This window comes from Canis lupus, chromosome 14, assembly GCF_011100685.1.
Source record: "Canis lupus familiaris isolate Mischka breed German Shepherd chromosome 14, alternate assembly UU_Cfam_GSD_1.0, whole genome shotgun sequence".
NCBI lineage: Eukaryota > Metazoa > Chordata > Mammalia > Carnivora > Canidae > Canis > Canis lupus.
In genome coordinates, this window is record NC_049235.1 from 28,981,537 (window position 1) to 29,000,550 (window position 19,014).

At 34.2% G+C, this 19,014-nt stretch overlaps 1 protein-coding gene across 7 annotated transcripts in view; it reads right to left on the reverse strand.

Annotated features, from left to right (window-relative positions):
• The window catches only part of DGKB (diacylglycerol kinase beta), a 701,584-nt gene that overhangs the window by 23,023 nt on the left and 659,547 nt on the right, over positions 1-19,014 (reverse strand). For all 7 annotated transcript variants that reach the window (XM_038556980.1, XM_038556977.1, XM_038556978.1 and 4 more), the window contains 2 exons: positions 15,518-15,638; positions 14,485-14,545 (listed from right to left, as the gene is read on the reverse strand). In XM_038556980.1, the coding sequence (XP_038412908.1) occupies positions 14,485-14,545; positions 15,518-15,638 (182 nt within the window). The remainder of the gene's footprint in view (positions 1-14,484; positions 14,546-15,517; positions 15,639-19,014) is intronic.

Genomic DNA, 19,014 nt, shown 5'->3' on the forward strand with positions numbered 1-19,014 from the left:
GCTCCCTGCATGGAGCCTGCTTCCCCTTCTGCCGGTGTCTCTGCCTCTCTCTCTCTCTCTCTCTCTCTGTGTCTCTCATGAATGAATGAATAAAATCTTAAAAAAAAAAATTTCCTTCATTGACTATAGCCAGAGAATATTCATAATATTCACAACTTGTGACTATATTTTTCTTAATAAATAATATTTTGTATGTCCTTTCCTATGTGGTTTTTTCACACAGCTAAAGGGTTAAAATCATGGACTTGGGACAGGAGGCAAGAGTTTGAGTGTCAGCCTAGCCACCGGCAAGAGGATCTCTTTTTTTTTTTTTTTTTAAAGAGAGAGGGAGAGAGAGAGAGAGAGAGAGAGAGAGAGAAGAGAGAAGAGAGGAGGGGCAGAGGCAGAGGAAGAGAGAATCTTAAGCAGACTTCATGCCTAGTGCAGAGCTGGACATGGGGTTCAATCTCACAGCCCTGAGATCATGACCAGAGATGAAATCAAGAGTGGAATGCTAACCAACTGAGCTACCCAAGTGCCCTAAGATCTCACATTTTTGAGCCTCAGTATCTATTTATTAAAAGAGGATAACAGTACACCTACTTTATAGGACCACTACAAGTAACAAATGAGGCTGTGCATTACATATAAGTGCTTAATAAATATTATCCGTTATTTTTAGTGTAATTATATATAGAACAGTGGAAAACACATTTTCTTCACCCCCTTCTGAAATAACAATGCTTTCAGGATTCCTTGGGTGGCATTATGAGATCGCATATTACGGCCATCTGCCTTCTCTCTGAGGAGGCCAGAAGCACCTGGGAGGATTCCAGTGACATTCCAGGCTCCATTTCCACCCAAAGAAAATACCAGAAAAAAAATCCATGTGAGGCATTTACTAGCCCACAGAATTTTTTTTTTTTTTTTAAACCAAGGGAGACCAATAAGCTCATACTGATGATATGTAAGATCAAACCTCTTTAATGACCCAATTCCCAGATGCAGCTATACCCTTTGGCTATTTGGAGCATCATGGCATTGATCTGAAAGAGTTTCTCATCAATGTTAAACTATTTCAAGGTAATCCAATGAGCATTTTGACATCCATAAAAAATTGCCATCCTAGGGATGCCTGGATGTCTCAGTGGTTGAGCATCTGCCTTCAGCTTAGGGTGTGATCCCAGAGTCCTGGGATTGAGTCTCCCATTGGGCTCCCAGATGGGAGCCTGCTTTTCCCTCTACTACCCATGTCTCTGCCTCTCTCTGTGTCTCTCATGAAAAAATAAATAAAATCTTCAAAAAAAAAATTGCTGTCCCACAGTGTAATAATAATTGACATTCATAACAATGTCCTAGGCCATTGATTAGGGGGCATAATTTAGTTGAGTTAAATTGGATAGAGAGGAAATAACTTGATTGTTTCCAGATTCTCCTATTTTAATGAATTGTTCCATCATTCATTCAGTTGTTCAGGCCAGCTATCTGGATCACCTGTGGTATCTTCTTAACACCCATAACCAATCCATTACTAATTCTGATCAATATTATCCCTAAAATATTTTCTGTATCTCTTAACTTTTTGTCTTTCTACCTCCACCACTTTAAGGCCTAAGCAATTGCAGAAGTTTCCTCACTGGTTATTGCCTTCCCTTCCAATCCATTTCCCACCCAGAATGATCTTATCAGCATGCACATCTGATCACATTGTTCTCTTGCTTAAACTCTATTTATAGTTCCACTTGACTCTTAGACTAAAGCTAGCTATCCTTCCTGTGAGTGTCAAGGTCCTGCAGATCTGACTCCCACTGAATATCCAGCCTTGATTCACACCTCCTTTCCTTCTGTTCCACATCCATCATGTCATCTTTCAGATCCCTGTACACATGCTCCCTCCTTCCTTATGTAGTTCCCTCTGCATAGGACACTCTTCCCTCTTTTTATGCTTAGCTATATACTCCCCGTCCTTTAGGCCTATTTTGAGCTTCTTTGAAAGTCTTCTTAGACCTCCTTTGATGAGGTCAAATCCCTCTATGATACCCTCTAATAATATCATAGTATCACAGCTGATAGTACCACAAACCTTTCACTCACAGACCTCCTCATCATTACTGAAGTTTTGTGTGAAGCCATGGTCTTGTATGTTTTATTTTGTTTTGTCTCCATTTTAACACTAGGACAAAATATCAGAAACTTCATAGAGAAGGAATTCAATAAATATTTGTTGAAGAAATGGAAAAATGATTTGCTAATATTCTTGATTTGGCTTAGATGAAATAGTTGTATTCTTTTATTTAAATCATCTTTAATAATATCCATTTAATTCAACCCATGGAATTGTGTCATGTGTATAAACAACGTGATATGTTAACATTTTTTTTTTTTAATTTTTAAAGTCTTGGTTTCATTCGTTTGGGGAATATAAAAAATAGTGAAAGGGATTATAAGAGAAAGGAGAGAAAATGAGTGGGAAATATCAGAGAGGGTGACAGAACAGGAGAGACTCCTAATTCTGGGAACGAACAAGGAGTAGTGGAAGGGGAAGTGGGTTGGGGGTTGGGATGACTGGGTGACGGGCACTGAGGGAGGCACTTGATGAGATGAACACTGGGTGTTATACTATATGTTGGCAAATCAAACTCCAATTAAAACAATATACAAAAATTTTTTTTAAAGTCTTCTCAAATGAAATATGTGCGATTATGTTCTAGATATCCAAGAAAATAAACAAATACTATTACATTATACTTAGTGTATGTTTATTATGAATTTTTTTATATTCAAATTTCTGTTTGAAATGGGTAAGCCATCCAGTGACTATCTCTATGAAACACTGGACCCTGTTCTCTGTTCATTACTCTTAAAACTTTCAACACTACAGTATGTTTCCTAAAAAACTTAGAATATGTTAGCTATATTTTTTAATTTTAATAATAAAGTCAAAGGAAATGAACAGCTGGATAAGATATGAACCCAAGGCAAATGTGGGAGACAAATTAGGCCTTGTGATTCCATAGTTTGTATCTACCAGAAGGGAGACCTCTAAGTGTTCTGGAAAGAAGTCAAGTCTGTGTATTAGTTTGATGATGCCCATCAACTAGGAGACACTAATAATTACCCATTCTAAATGATGTCTTCAATTTTGAACTAGATGTATATATAAATAAAATAACTATTAGTCCTCTTAAAATCTAATGACAAAAGTCTAAGTGCATACAATTTGACCATTTTTAGCATGTTTAACAATCCTGGATCACATCAATAGACATGTGTAAGGTATTGCATTCTTAGTATATTTCTTATTTCAACTTTTCATCCTTTATGTTTTTGGACATTGTATCCAATTTGGGTTTTGGACATTGTGTCCAATTTTGGGTTTGAGTTATTATCAAAGCATATGAATATGAGAGACATTATCAACTGAAGTGAAACAAACTTTTCTAAGTTTAAACTAAAAACTAGATTAATTCAGATTTCAATATGAAAAAAAGAAAGAACAATTTATGATTATTTCATAGTATTTAGGTAGAATGTAGATAGAAAAGTACAAAAAAGCTAAGTCCAACCATAAACATAATATTTAATATTTGGGTAACTTTTAAAAAATATAATATGGTAAGAAAAAATTGTTTAAAATATTTTAGTGCAAAATGCAATCAAATCTAATCAGTTTGGCATTAATTAAGCTCTAATAATGTACTTCAGTATCTCTCCTAAGTAGTGTGATCCGTTTCCCCTTCACCCAGGTCGATTTGCGCACCTTATGGTGTCATCATAATTTTAAAACATACTGAGAAAATGACAGAGCTGCAAAATTAAAATAAATGATTAATGGTATTTTTTTTCATGTTTTGTACTAATAGGTATTACTGAGCCTTTAAATTAATAGAGCTGTCAAGCTCATGGGTGTTACAGATCCAGCAATGAACCAAAATGGAAATTATATATTCCACAGACACCCAAAGATGACACTTTGGAATATTTTAAAATTTAATTAGTAGGTACAATTGTTTTGTTCCCCATAACCACTGCAAATTAATTGGAAATTAGTCACAACCAATCCTTTTTTTTTAACAATCTGAAATGAAGAGATTGGTGCTTTACACCTTAACATTCTTGTTTGGGGGCCAGAATGCACACATGCAGTAAATTGCATTGTCAATTACAAAAAACAACAACTGTTGTGAAATTAGGAAAAATTATGCACAGGTAAACAAAACTAATTAATGCATAAGTAACAGGGGAACACACAAAATAATGCCCAACTAAACATTAACATGCCAGTCTTTGAAAAAAAAAAATAAAGGCTTGGAAATGCAAATTTATGCAAAAGCAGTTACCATTGAAATCTTAAGTAAAAGATGCTTTTAGTTTATGTTTTATTTAACTGCATTTGGAGTCTCACTATCACACCTTAAAAAATATATCTTCTACAAAAGCAGTCTGCTTACTCAAATATATTTTAAGATGGTATGATATTGTTAGTTAATTTTCTATTCTTCAAAGTATCTACATTTAGACTCATTAAATAACAAATGATGGTATTTCCTTCTTTAACACTCCTATTGTGTATTTAAATACTAGACAAAATGCAATTTCCAGGCACACTAAGAAAATATTCAATATCTATGTATACTGGTTAAGCATTTTCCTACTAATAATTAATAGGTTACCCCTTTTCTCCTATCACTAAAACTATGCATGTTCTTTCATCACTATGCTTTGCCCATCCCTTTCTAAACAAAGCCATTAGAGCAGTTTAAGATTACTTTAAAACAGTGTGTTTACAAAGTCAGCAAGCGTCGAGTTACAATAGCTGCATCATTTTTAATGAGAAAGTATTTTATTAAATTTTCAAAACAAGAATAATTTCTAAAAAAAGTCAACCTGGTGCGTTAAATATTATTTAATACTATTTAAAGTTAATCTATTTAACGCATGAGTCTTGGGAGATTCAAGAGTTACGTAAATCTGCAGATAACTTTCATAGCACCATTCTATTTGGATGAGTTTTAATATAATTTTCCTTTTAGATCATAATTAAAGATGCTAAATGTTATGGGGAAATGATATCTTTTTCCGATATAAGTTTATCAATAAATGATTATGGGAAAATAAAAAAAAGTGTTTGCTACATTTTCTATAACACTACGGCCAAATCTCAAAAAGATATCAAATTTTGTCCCATCATAAAATAACATTGGTTTAACTTTTTTCCCTGTATGGCTTAAGATAACATGGAAGCTAGTTTAAACAATAAAAAAGAAGTAAATCCAAGTGCATTATTAAATATAACAATACTTAATATACACCATAAAATAATTAATACTGTTGCAAAATATGATGTACAGTAATTTTTAACAACTCTTCAATACTACCTTGAGATTTGTAGATAGCTGATTTTAGGAATAAGGAAATAGTTTCAAGAAAATTAAGTAATTGTCTGAAGTGTAGTGGTCACTAATATAACAAATATGAAACCTTGGACTCTGGCCTTTATTCTTGTTTTCTAACCATTGGCATATACTTATTTTGCATGGGTAATCTTCCTAAGTAGTTTTTTTTTTTTTTTCCCTTTCCCTCCTTATAGAAATCCCATATAACATTGCTTTTAAGGAGTGAAAAATATTTTTAACCCTAGACTACACTGAATTCCTGCTAAGGTGCTAGAAAAGTTTACTATTTCAGTTGTAGATATTAGCTTGTTCAAAATAACCTTTAACATATTAATCTTTAGAATGGGTTTCAGATAGAAAGCTAATATAAAGAAGTTTTAATAAGATGGTTGTGATTCTATAATAAAGAATGGTAAAACTATTTCACCTTCTAATCAATTTTTTTGTTTCCAGGTCTGTGATAAGTTAATTTAGGTGGTAGGTATAAGGGGATCCATCTACCATAGAGATAAGTAGGTTTCAGCTATTTTCCTACTTCCTAAATTTGCCCCATTCTCTTCATAAGTATTCTCAATGTACTGTTTATAGTTAGGCTTTAGTACATTCTGGTCAGGAAATCCAGGTCCATGCACAGTTTGCCTATACCCATATTTGTTATATCTGTAGCAATCAAGAGAGGTATAAGCATATAAACTATAGAGAAGAGCATTCCCTCCAATACCATTACATTTTCTTTTTTTTTTAATTTTTATTTATTTATGATAGTCACAGAGAGAGAGAGAGAGAGAGAGAGAGAGAGGCAGAGACACAGGCAGAGGGAGAAGCAGGCTTCATGCACCGGGAGCCCGATGTGGGATTCGATCCAGGGTCTCCAGGATCGCGCCCTGGGCCAAAGGCAGGCGCCAAACCGCTGTGCCACCCAGGGATCCGCCATTACATTTTCTAATATAACATTATGTGAAATGCTCCTTTAAATAGTATTCCCACATAGAAAAGATTGTCATGGTATTTAACTTTATGAGTAGGTTGAAAGAGCCATTAAACAATCTTTTCTTAAAAAGGTTTATTTTGCTTCTCAAAACAAGTGTCCTACACTGTTTGCTGTGGTTACAGCTGCTAGAGAAAGTCAAAGTGTCAAGAAATCTTATTGCCTAGCTGCTTGTTTTACACTTAGACTCCTTTACTCAATATTATGCATTACAGAAAGCTTCAGAGACATTGTATTTCTTCTCTGAACTTTTTATCCTTAGGCAGACAAGCTTAATCACCTTATGACCAGTCTGGGAGTAGAAAAACAAGTTAGGAACAGACCCAATCTTATAACTTTTTTGCTTGGTGACCTTAGTTAGACATTTAACCAATCACATCTCCATAGTCTCCATAGCCTCCCATACAGCCACATAACTCCCATACAGCCACATAACTTACTTGCAGTAGTCTTAATATATGTTCTCCTACAAAGTAATCTAAAAAAATTAACTCATGTAGTCATCCACATCATTCCTAGCCTAGAGAAACACCTAAAACTTTATCCTTACCTTTAAGTAGAAAACTGTAACTTTTTGATCCAATATTTTCAATCAGACAAGGTAAATGCTTTCTTAACTACTTAATGCAGGACACAAGAATGGAAAAAATAATTTATGAAGTTTTCTCAATAAATAAGATTTAAGACTCAAGGTTTAGTGCATTTCTTAGACTTAACATTTTTTTGTGTGGAAGGAATATGGAAATGGAGATTATGCTGGGAAGTTTCCATGTTGGCAGATAAACAATCTGACCAATAACATGCCAACCTGATGAGGACAATTCAGATGGATTTTATTTATTTCATTTTAAATTTTTTTTTCAGATGAATTTTAAAATAGCCATACACAATAACACCTAAGGAGAGTGGTGACAGTTTAAGTTCTAGTCAAGAAGTAAGCAAACTCCACCCTGTCTCTTCCCTTAATGGCAACTATAAATCCTACATAGGACACATAGAACAGCTATCTGAGGATGCTGAAAGCAGATGGTAGTAGGTAGACTGGAGAAGAAAGTTAAGAGCAGAATGTGCCAAGGAACCAAGATGAGTTCCCCCCCCTCCCCTGACATATCCTAGCCAAAGATCTTGGAGGAGAGGGAGAGCACAAAAAAGCTATTCCTTAAAGTTTCATACAACCTCCTGCGTACACACAGATTTGTCCTTAAGAAGCATACTGACAACCTAAAGAAAAAAACTGGGGGTAGACCACCATCCAGGTTCCATACCAGCCTATGGATCTTGTACACGTAGAATGAATCTGAATAACACTGTGAAGACCTAGAAAGTTGAACTAACATTGGAAACAAAACTCACAGGAAGCAGCTCAGGATTTGTGATCTGAACCTAACTGAATCAATGACCTGCTAAAATAGCAACAACAATGACAAATCAACATTCTCCATAAGAATTAAGCAAAACCCAGAATTTCATAACAATGATATTTCAAATGTTCAATATACAATTCTAAATTTCTCAACATATGATGATCCAGGAAAATCTCAAAAATGCGCAAGGGGAAAGACAGCCAAAGATGCAAAACCTGAGATGATCCAAGTGTTAGAGTTGTCACATAAGTCCGTAGAGGAGCTCATAAACCATTCTTCAAGAAGTAATGATTGATACTCCTGAAATGAAAGCTAGAAACTATTGGCTGAGAAATATAGGATATTAAAAAGAGGAACCAGTTTGAAATTTGTGACTGAAAAATACAATGACTGAAGTAAAACAAAGATTACTTTATTGGGCTCAAGAACAGAATGGAGATAAAAGAGGAAAAAGTCAGTGAACTTGAATATAGGTAAATAAACTTTATCCAGTATGAAAAACAGAAAGAACAATGAGGAAATAAAACAATATATCAGACTCAGAGATCTACAATTAATACATAAAGTATCATAAACAAGTCATCAGAATTTCAGAAGGAAAAGAGAGAGTGTGGTGCTTAAACTAATATCTGAAGAAATAATGGCTGAAAACTCTAACTTGGCAAAGCCATAAACTTAAAGGTTCATGAAGCTCAGAGAAACTAAAACAGAATAAATACAAATAAATCCATGCCCAAACTCATCAAAATCAAAGTACTGAAAAATAAAGACAAAGACAAAAAAAAAAAAAAGCAGCCTGAGAAAATGATGCATTACATATTGTGAAGCAATGATTCAAATGACTGTGGATATCTCATCAGAAACCACATTATGTAAAATACACTATGTGAGATATGAAGGGGAACTAAGGATGAATCTTAAAATACTTACAATTAAGTCAGAAGAGTGGGATACATACATGCATAGCCGAAATACAAGGCTGTGCATTGCCATGGCATTAAGAAGATATCAACAGAGAGCCACAGAAGTACAAAGGATAAGACAAATATTTCAGACAGATGGGGAGTTAAAAAGGCTTCATGAGGAAATTGCTGCTAGGCTTGGCTTTGAAGAAGGAATTTTATTTTATTTTTAGTTTATATGTATTTATATCTCATTGCCTTTCAGAAAGAATTTGTAGTAAATTATAAAAATACATATATCCCAACAGGACAGAATAATTAATTCAGGCAATCTGAATAAAATGGAAAAGTAAGTATATCAAAATAATAAACCATAAGTTGACTGAAAGAAATGCCAACCATGGGTCCATCCTACAGAAGTGCTGGAAGAAACCACAGATTTGTTGGAGGCCAGAAGAATGAGTTTATTACTAAAACATAAAATAGGAAATGGGGATTTTAGGCTCAAAATTAATAGGTAGGAGTAGAAAGCTCCTAAGAGATGGTCCCTATGAAGCATGGCAGCCTTGGGAGAATTATTTAATGCCACTGCAAGGATTCTGAACTTTATTCTGTGTGAGATAAGGAGGCACTGAACACTGACATCCAGGAGTAAAATGATCATTGTCATTCAGTAGACATCTTGGTAGCGATGTGATGGATGGCCTTGGCTACACTGGGAAGCAAAAGATAATATATTAAGAGAAAAATGTAAATAAGCTGAAAACAATTTGAATTCTGTTATAAATGATAGAGTTGTCATTGATTACTAATATTAGAGCTACATTAAGGGCCGAAAGAGTGAATGAGCGAGGCAGCAAAGCATCATAATTAAGAAAAAAGGCATTTGAGCCCAATGACCTGCTCTACCTCTTACTGTGTGGCCTTGGAAAACTGGCTTGATTTATCTGGATCGTTTGTGTTTATTTGTTTGTGTTTAATGTATCATATGGGGATTGTAATAACCTTACTAACTTCTTAGGACTTTTGTGAGGATTAAATAAATAATAAATATAAACATACAGAACAGAAACTGGTTGGTGGTAAGCATTTAATACATGTTAGGCATTGTTAACATGGTTTCCTCCAAACTTCCAAACGTCGTTTCCAGGACATCCAAATGTCTTCTATCAGCCTTCATCTAGTTGACACTAAATTTCTAGAACTGGAAAAATTTTAGTTTAAAAAATTTTTCATTTTCTATCTTAATCGTCTGAGATTAATGTGTATTTAGCAAATAATTTCAGACTAAATAATACTCTTAAATTATGATTATTTTTAATAATTACAACAACAGACAACATACAAAATAAAAATTTAATGGACAAAAGAACACTGTTCTGCTTTTTAAAGACTTTGCATTTAAAGTTGTGCTGGATATATTCTCTTAGCAAAAACAAGTCAAAATTAAAATAAGCTTCAGATAACTGCAGCATCTAGAGCAATAGGAAAAAGATAGTCTTCCTAAAGGAGGGTTAAAGCAAAGGCTAGGCAAGTAGCCAGTGTCTGAATCAAGTAGATTCTAGTGCCAGGGGAGAAAACTGACATTCAAGTAAAAAAAATAGCATCTCAAAGAATGGCCTACCCAGTAGAAATGGGACAGGGGGAGATAATTGCTCTTAGGACACTAGATGGCCAAGTGTCTGCCTCAGAAATACTAGGGATCAAGCTGAAGGCAACAAGACAACCAGATTTGGTGGGAATTGGCTGAGGACCGGGTCAGAGCTGAGTTGTGTGTTGAAGGTATTCAACTTTAGAAGATGAGATTGGGCAAGTGGGTTTAGGGTGCTGAGAGGTAAGTAAAAAAAAAAAAAAAAAAAAAAAAGCAAAGAAAGACTAAAATACATGTAAATGCTTTCCAGAAGTTGCTTTGACTTCAGCTACCCTTTTGAGAAGTCTTCATGTTTTATCCATGGTCATTTCACCATTTAGCTTATGATCTGTTCATGACTTCCTTCCCGTTCTGTACCACACAGAAGAGAATTTCAAGAATTCCTTCATCTCAATCATAGGTGAAGCCCCCGAAGTGATATAGCATTACAACCTCTTTGGCATTATTTTCATAAAAGTATCACAAGTAATGACTCACATGACTATTCATATTTCAAAGTATTAACAGAATACAATCTTTATAATATGTAAAATAAATACATAATTGATAATGCAGAGAGAAGTGGCCCAAAGAATCTTAACTATACCATAACAAGAAACAGAAAGATTAAAGTTTTGAAGGTTAAGGATGTATTTCTTCTTTGATACATTAAAATTCTTTGCTTTGAGAATGTAGTGAATAAAGATAACTCAAAATAACTTTTACATATATTTATATATGAAAAATATGTGAATGAATTGCTAGCCAACCTACATTATGTTCAGTGAAAGAAGGTTTAGTAGAAAGCATTTTTTAAAATTGTTATACTACCTCAAGAAGTATTTAAGAAATTCACAAACTCAAAATGCACTTGGCATTGGCAGTGTAATTATGTGTAAGGCACAGTGCTATGCTTCCAGGGGTATAAAGATCATCAAAATCATGGCACATGACCTCAATAACCCTATGCCTATCAAGGAGATGGCAGATAAGCTCATAATTTCAATGCAATATCATTAGTGCTTTGATACAAGTATGATGCACTGAGGCTGGGCTTTCATACTAGCTGGGGTTAGAGATGGGGTAGGGGAAGTGGCATTGCTCAGGAAAGGCTTTATTAGAGAGGACAGACAGCATGAAATGAGTCCCAGGCTAGGTTGTGTGACTCAACTAAAGAAGAAGAAAAGCTTATTTGGACATGAGGGAAGTGTATGAAGAGATTAAAAAGAAGTAAAGGATGATATTGGTGAAATAGGAAGCCTGATTCAGATTATATTTTATCAGAAAGAAATTAAGTGATTTTAAGTAGAAGAATATCATGGTGAGCTTAGTATTTTATCATGATCCTTCTAGTAGAAAGGTAAAGGAAGGATTTAAAGGGGAAAAAATGGAGATGGGGCAGGACTGATATGGTTATTGCCAAGAGTGTGAGAGAAATGAAGTGGGTGAAATCTAGGAAAGTGGTAGTGGGAATGAAAGAAAGGAAAATATTCCAGAAAGATGTTGTATTGGTAGGTGGACATGGCATTTGAATTTGAGAGTTTTGAGAGAAGTTTAGAATGCCTCTCAGATTCCTAGCTTAGGAAATGGGCACATACTGGTTTCACTAAGTCAGTATGGCAAAGGGAGGAGCAAGAATTTTGGAATGTTAAGAAGTCAGTATTTGTTAGCAAGGAGGAAAAAGAGGGAGGCAGGTGATGAATCCATTTCAGGTATATTGAATTTGAGGCTTAGTAAGGTTACTCCTAACTGAGCAGAACTTTATTGGGCACCAATCACTTGTAATGAATGGATACAAAATGAAATGTGACCTGGTCTATTGTCTCTCATATTTAACTGTTCTCTCCTCTTCCTTCCTTCCCAAGCTGCTCTTTTTTTTCCATCCCCATGATAGAAACATATTGATAACAGAATCAGTATGCTTGACATGCTCAAGAAGAAGAATTATGGAAGGAAGAAGACAAAAAGGGAAAAATAGGCTCTGGAATCTAGCCTAAAGAAAGGTCTTCTTGAACTATTTCAATATAAAGTCTTCTGCAATTAATTGTCTCTATTTGATGCACTTGTTAACATGGCCAATAGTTATATGGCTAAAATAGTCTCAGTGACTATTATGAAAATGTGAACATAAGAGTACTTACACATTTCTATTGGCTACTTTACAGTGAGCTAATTTAAAAAGTCATAAATATAATTATTAAGTATATATTGGAAGTTTTAAGCTCTTTGGTTTGGCTTTTCGTGATATCTTAACTCTGGATTGGTAAAATTTCTAAGTAAATATAACCTTAGTTTTTTTCAATTTTCTTTTTATTGTGGTAAAATATATGTAACAGAAAATTTAACATTTTCACCATTTTTAAAGTATACAGTTTCACGGTATTAAGTACATTAACTGTTGTGTAGCCATTACCACTGTTGATCTCCATCCAGTACTTACATTACGTTATTTTTAAAAATTATTAATTGATGTAAGAATCAAGACCCACTTATCATCTGCCTTTCTATTTAATATATTATACTTAAAGAAAAACAAAACTTCTGCTGTGTTCTAACATTATATCTAAAGCAATTCCTTCATAAATTGGATATCAGCTAATGGATATTTAAATTCAGCAAAGAATTTTAACATTCTATCAGTTCTTATGTTCTGTGTGAAAAAACATTTTGCTATTCAATTGAAACAAAGAACATTCTTTAGTTAAACCATACCAATGCTATGAAGACTAAATACTCTCTTCATTTAACGTGAAATTTAAAGTTCAGAACTCCATGTGGTTCTAGAAAAAGTAGAGTATGCCAGAATGTGAAATGACAATAATGAGCCATAGTCTAGTACAGCTCTTGGCCCACTATAGACTGGAATAAATGTTTTAAAGGAATAAGAGAGTTTAAAGGAGATAAAATGAAATATAAGTTATATAAAGTTATTATTCATTTAAATTTTTATAGATCATGATCATCAGTAGCCAAATATCCTGTTACTAATTGAAAGATAAGTTAACAAAACTATCTTCAGAAGTGCTTGTGTAAAATAGGCTAAAAATTATTCTAAAATACTAATTCGATTTTCATAGACATAGACTCTTTAAAGTTGGAGGAAGGCAGTAAGTGATTTACCAGAAGTCACTCCAGCAGGAACATCACAAGGATGGCCCGGACGTTTTCTGGTTGAGATACATGGTGGGGAGTAATCATGAAGAGTGCAGACTGTAAAGCTAGACTGCTTGCATTTTAACTTCTACCTTACCACTTTTCATCAGTGTAGAATCAGGCAAACTATTTGACAACCATTGTCACCACCACCACAACCACCATCACTACATCATTGATAGCACCTCCACCAGTTCATCCCAACCACCGTCACCACCACCATCACCACTACCATCATCACTACCAACACTTATAGCAACAACAAAAATTTTTCATAACTCTTGTAGTCTGAAGTTACATTTATGATACATCTGCTTTTATTTATATATGTAATCTCTTATCTGAATAGGAGTTCCTTGAAAACAATTACAATATTGATCATGTTCTATTATCTGTTCTATTATTGATCATGATGTATACATTGCTGATCACGTTTCTATTCTTGGTGCCAAGTACAGTGCCTAGCATATTTTTGAAATATAATAATATTCACTACAAAAATGGAAATTGGAATTTTGGGGGTTCTAAATGTCTGACTTAAATGATATCTCATTCTGGAGAAAACAATGGCAGGAAGTTTCCTACAGAGAAGGACGCCCTCAAATCCCCAAATGGAGGTAAAAGAACAGATGGGAAAAACACAACAAACAAACAAACAAACAAACAAACAAACAAACAAACAGATGGGTAATGATTCAGGGGGATTTATGTCTGAAGGCCCCATAAATAAATTTCTCATAAGGAGTTCTGAAACAAGTACAAAAAAGATTTAAAAATCCTTATTAATTTTGTCTAGTTTCAGAGTTTATATTATGGCATCTAAAAGTTGTACTTAGACTAACACAAACATTCAAAAGTTAAATCATTGCCAAGGGCATATAATGCCCCAAACCTGAATGCAATAGCTCTGTCACATTAATAATAAAAAGAAAAAGGTACTTGGTGATAGATCAAAAGCTTAGATGTTGTGGTTATTTAGTTATGGGAGTATGTTATTAGTTAATTATAAAAGTACATGATATCTGGAAAGCAAAAATGAAGTGACATAGCCTTTCAAATATTCTGTACTCACTGTGCATGGGGTCTGCATCCATGGTTCTCCATCGATCTGCATTGGCAGAGACTTGCTAGTCCTGGAGGAAAATATTTCATTTTAAGTATAATACTGAAATACATTATATAAGATAATGAGACCAGGGAATGCAAATATGGTAAGAGCTGGCTTTAAATTGATCTTTTCTGAAAGGGACTTCAATTCTTGACTATTAATGAGTACCCTGAAAGTACCTTGGTCACAGGACTATTTAGAGCTTCCTGGTAAATATGACGGTGTTAAAAAATTATGGATGGCAAATGAAAAATGTACGGTTTATGTTTTTTTTTTAATTTTAATTGTTATTTATTTTGAGGTAGTGTATGTTTAATGATGTAGTCAGAATTCTTATAGACAAAAGAGCCTCCTTGTTTTCATGGAAGCCTACATTACAAACCTGAAGGGAAGATGTTTGATGTCTCAGATTTTCCAGTACCAACATTTTCACACAAATAACACCAATTATATCTGTTATATAACCCATGGTTTCACTTTGGGGTCAAAGTAGACCTTTTTTTTCCCAAAGGTAAAATTCTGGGAAAATGTTTCTTGAAAAGGTTTAAATGTGATATATATATATATATAAAACCTTACTTTACAATAAATTGATTATTTGATTTTATAGAAACAATGGTGCACTTTAGTATGAAAGAATTTACGTTAATGGTGCCTCAACAGTGTTTTCATTGGGTAATATGCCCAGTAGATACCCTCCACGCCTCAGCAAACTAAGCTTTATGGGAACCATTTTAGAGGGGCTGAAGTTCATATGTTAGAATTGTATCTATGGTCTGAACAAGAGAATATCAAATTTCAATAAACCTGCTAAGTAATAGCTAACCACAACTTTGTAAAATCTGCCAATTCCCATTATTTGGAACTATATCAATATTAATTACTGATAATTTGAGCCACAAATGGGATAAATGTTATCAGAGCCCTGCATAGTTTTAATTAGCTTGTACTTATATCATATCACCCTCCCCTTTCTCAACTGTACAAAAACAACTACCTGATGAGCACAGAGGAGCACTGAGCCAGCCGCCTCCCAGCACTTTTCAGACCTGTGTATATTTGTCCCATCTCCATGGCTCCTTCCAAGCCGACCACCTCCAGCAGCTGATCACTCAGATCTGAAAGAAAACAGAAGCCTTGTAAGTTGCAGTGTAGATCCATATGTGCACAATTTAATGCCATTAGTTATTATGAAGATGAAAAATGAAAGCTACTTGACAAAGAAAGCTTGTCTTGGATTCTGAAAGTAATGAAAAGATGGCCCACGTCTAAAGCTCTCAGTTTAACTAAACCTCGAGGTGCTGTGGGAAAAGATCTGCTGTCAGCTTGATCTAAAACAAAATGGGAAGAATGAATTCAGAGCCAAATAATGCCAAAAAATATACCAGTAGTTTTTTAACATCAACAAACTTAATGTTATTCCACATGTATATATGGAACGCTTATACATTTGGCAGCAAATACACATTTCAACACTATAAATAAAGAATGAAAATATGCTGTCAAACATGATTTTTTAAATTACTCGAACAAAAGACCCTAGAGCTCATGGAATTAAAGTTTCTCATTTTAGAGATAAGAAGATTGAGTCTCTAAATCATTGAGTGACTTGTCCATAGTCATAGGCAACTTTGTGCAGAAGTTCAAGAAAAAATATTAGTTTCTTGAGATGTTTTTCTGATGATAAGAAATAGGGACTGAAATACTATTTGGGAGCCACCTAGATAATTAGCATAGTGCAATTATTTTTTTTTAACAGAGGACAGTAGAAAGAGGCTAATAATAATAGCTCTTGCTTGATCAGTGTTTACCCTGTCACTGGACTAATCACTTTACATCATCTCATTTGCTTCCCTTTAAAACCGATTGAAGGTAAATATGATTATTCCCTTTTACAGAATAGAGAATCTGAGCCCTAGAGAAATATGAATTTATTCATATTAACATACTTAGGAAATCACAGAGCCAAAATTTGAACCCAATGGCTTTGGCACAAAACTGCTACATTATGTTTGATAAATCAACCATATAAAAAAGAGATACTTAAACATCATATAAATGCTTCTTGTACAGGGAAAGAGGTTGGTTTGTATGAGCTTCAAGGTTCCTTCCCAACTTGAAGACTTTTGCTCAGCCAGAAGCAGAAGTTGTGCTCACACCAGAGGAATTCCACAGAGCCCAGCCCTGACACACAGCCCCTACACAGCTTACCTATTTAACTCAGAGTGCCTGGATCCTTGAGAGGGAGGCAAAATTCTAGGTGTATATATATGGTCCCTTTATATTTTAGCATTCCCACGTATTTTCAAGTGCAAATAAATAGTTTATATTATTTTAGTAGCAGAAAGAGCTGGAGATTTTAGCACATAGTGGGAGGGCATGATGATTTTACAAGATAATAACCCAATAGCTGGTCATAGCTGAGGCTGGAATTGCAGAAAAACAAGCAAGTATGTATGTTTTGTATAGACTCCATTTTGTATGGAAAACCCTCATTCCCCACTAATGAATCTATTTTAGCATGGAGCTCACAAATGTGTATGATCCATTTTTAATGTAGTTCAAGTGTATGGTAAATAAGCACTCTGAAATCTCGAAGTTTGTTAGGCTTATGATCATTGGCAAATATAAGCCCTTAAAGCAGAAAGTGTGACCAAGCCACTGTATTTCTTTTTAATGAGCTGCTTTTGAAAAACCCCAACTATTATTTTTTTAAACTTTAAGCTATAGCTGTAGCATGAGATTTCTCCAACAGAACATTCTAGCTACAAAATCAGATGTTAACAAGTCATAATAACTTAGAGCATTCACCTTGCTGTTCTAAACCCTATTTAGACTTATTTCTCATGAAACTTATTCTGTGTTTCTAGTTTAAATTTATGTTGCCAAGAACAGATGGACAAGGAATGGAAACATATTCTTTCAGCTGTAGCCCACACTAAAATGTACTTGGCTCTATAGCCTGGGTGTTAATATACGCATTTCTTAGATATATGTCAACCAGAAAACTACTCTGTGGCAAGCACTAAAACCCCAGATGTGTGTCTGGTGATATTTATAAAGCAACAACAACAACAACAACATTGAAGTTCATATGAAGTATTACATATTTTGCAACTGCATGATTCCTAAATAGGAGAAATTTTGGGCTAATCTTGTAATGATCTGGTTGATGGGAACTATTCTACAAGATATAAAACACTTTTTCATGACAGTTAATCTGTGAGCCCGAACTTTTCCATGAATCACAGGGATTGTCTATACCCACACCATATTGCTGCTGTCTACCACCCTCCTCCTGATTTTTTTCTTTCTTTTAATTTGTCTTTGTTTTTCTCCCTGCAAAAATGCCCCGAAAATCAATTCTACCATTAATACTAATGAATATATTTCTTACAGATTTAGAAGACAGGTTTTCAAATTTTCACGTTCTTGATAACACAAAGAAATAGTGGAATATTTTCTAACTCCAGTAAAGGTATATTAATGCCGTATTCCTTTAATTAGGTATTATGGGAAATTTTTTTAAAAACCTCTAAATTTGTGTTGCACAAATTTGCTTCCATAACATATCCACATTTTAAAATATAATATTTTCCAATGTTTGTGTAAAATTTATGCTTCTTACATATTGCCCTTGAGAGCTAGATCCTGATTGATTTCAAAGATAATTTCCATCTATATAATTTTGAATTTTGTTTCTATATGTAGTATCATCTAAAAACATCAAAGACTTCCTCACTTCATATTCTAGCTGAAATTATTTTACATGCAGGTCCCACTGGGATGTCATAACCAATCAGATAAACCTACTTAATTGGTTTGCTACCTGGCTACAGATTTCATACATAAGAATTGAAGTAGCAAGCTACAGCCCACGGACCAAGTCTGGTTGGCTGCTTGTTTTTGTATGGATTGTTAGTTAAGAATGGTTTTTACACATTTACAAAGTGGAAAGAATTTAAAAAGAATAATAGACTGTGACATCTGAAGATTATATGAAATTAAAATTTTAGTGTTCATAATTTAGTTTTGATGGGAGCACAGCCACATTCGGTTAGGTTTTATCTGTGCTTTCACACTACAGGGGCAGAGTAGTTGGAACAGAGACCATATAGCCCACAAAGCCTAAAATATATACTATCTGGACCTTTAAAGTGCCAACCTCTGCTTAAGAGAAACAATTAATTAGGCCATTGAAATTTTCATGTTAGTACTGTCACTATAAATGCTAAATGGCATCACAGTGACCTGAAAGGCATGATGTTCTTCATTCTTCAGCATATGTATCCCCGAGGAAAACAGTGTTCTCAACCATAGAGCCTCACCACCTTTGTGTACTGTAACATTATCATCAACAGCTTGTTATTAATCCTGAAGTACTGAAGTTTCCAAATAATCTTATCATAAAAGAAATGAGCATTTAACAGATTAATATTATGTGCAGTCATTGCATCCTGGTTGGACTTTTTGAATATTAAGGGGGAAAAAAAG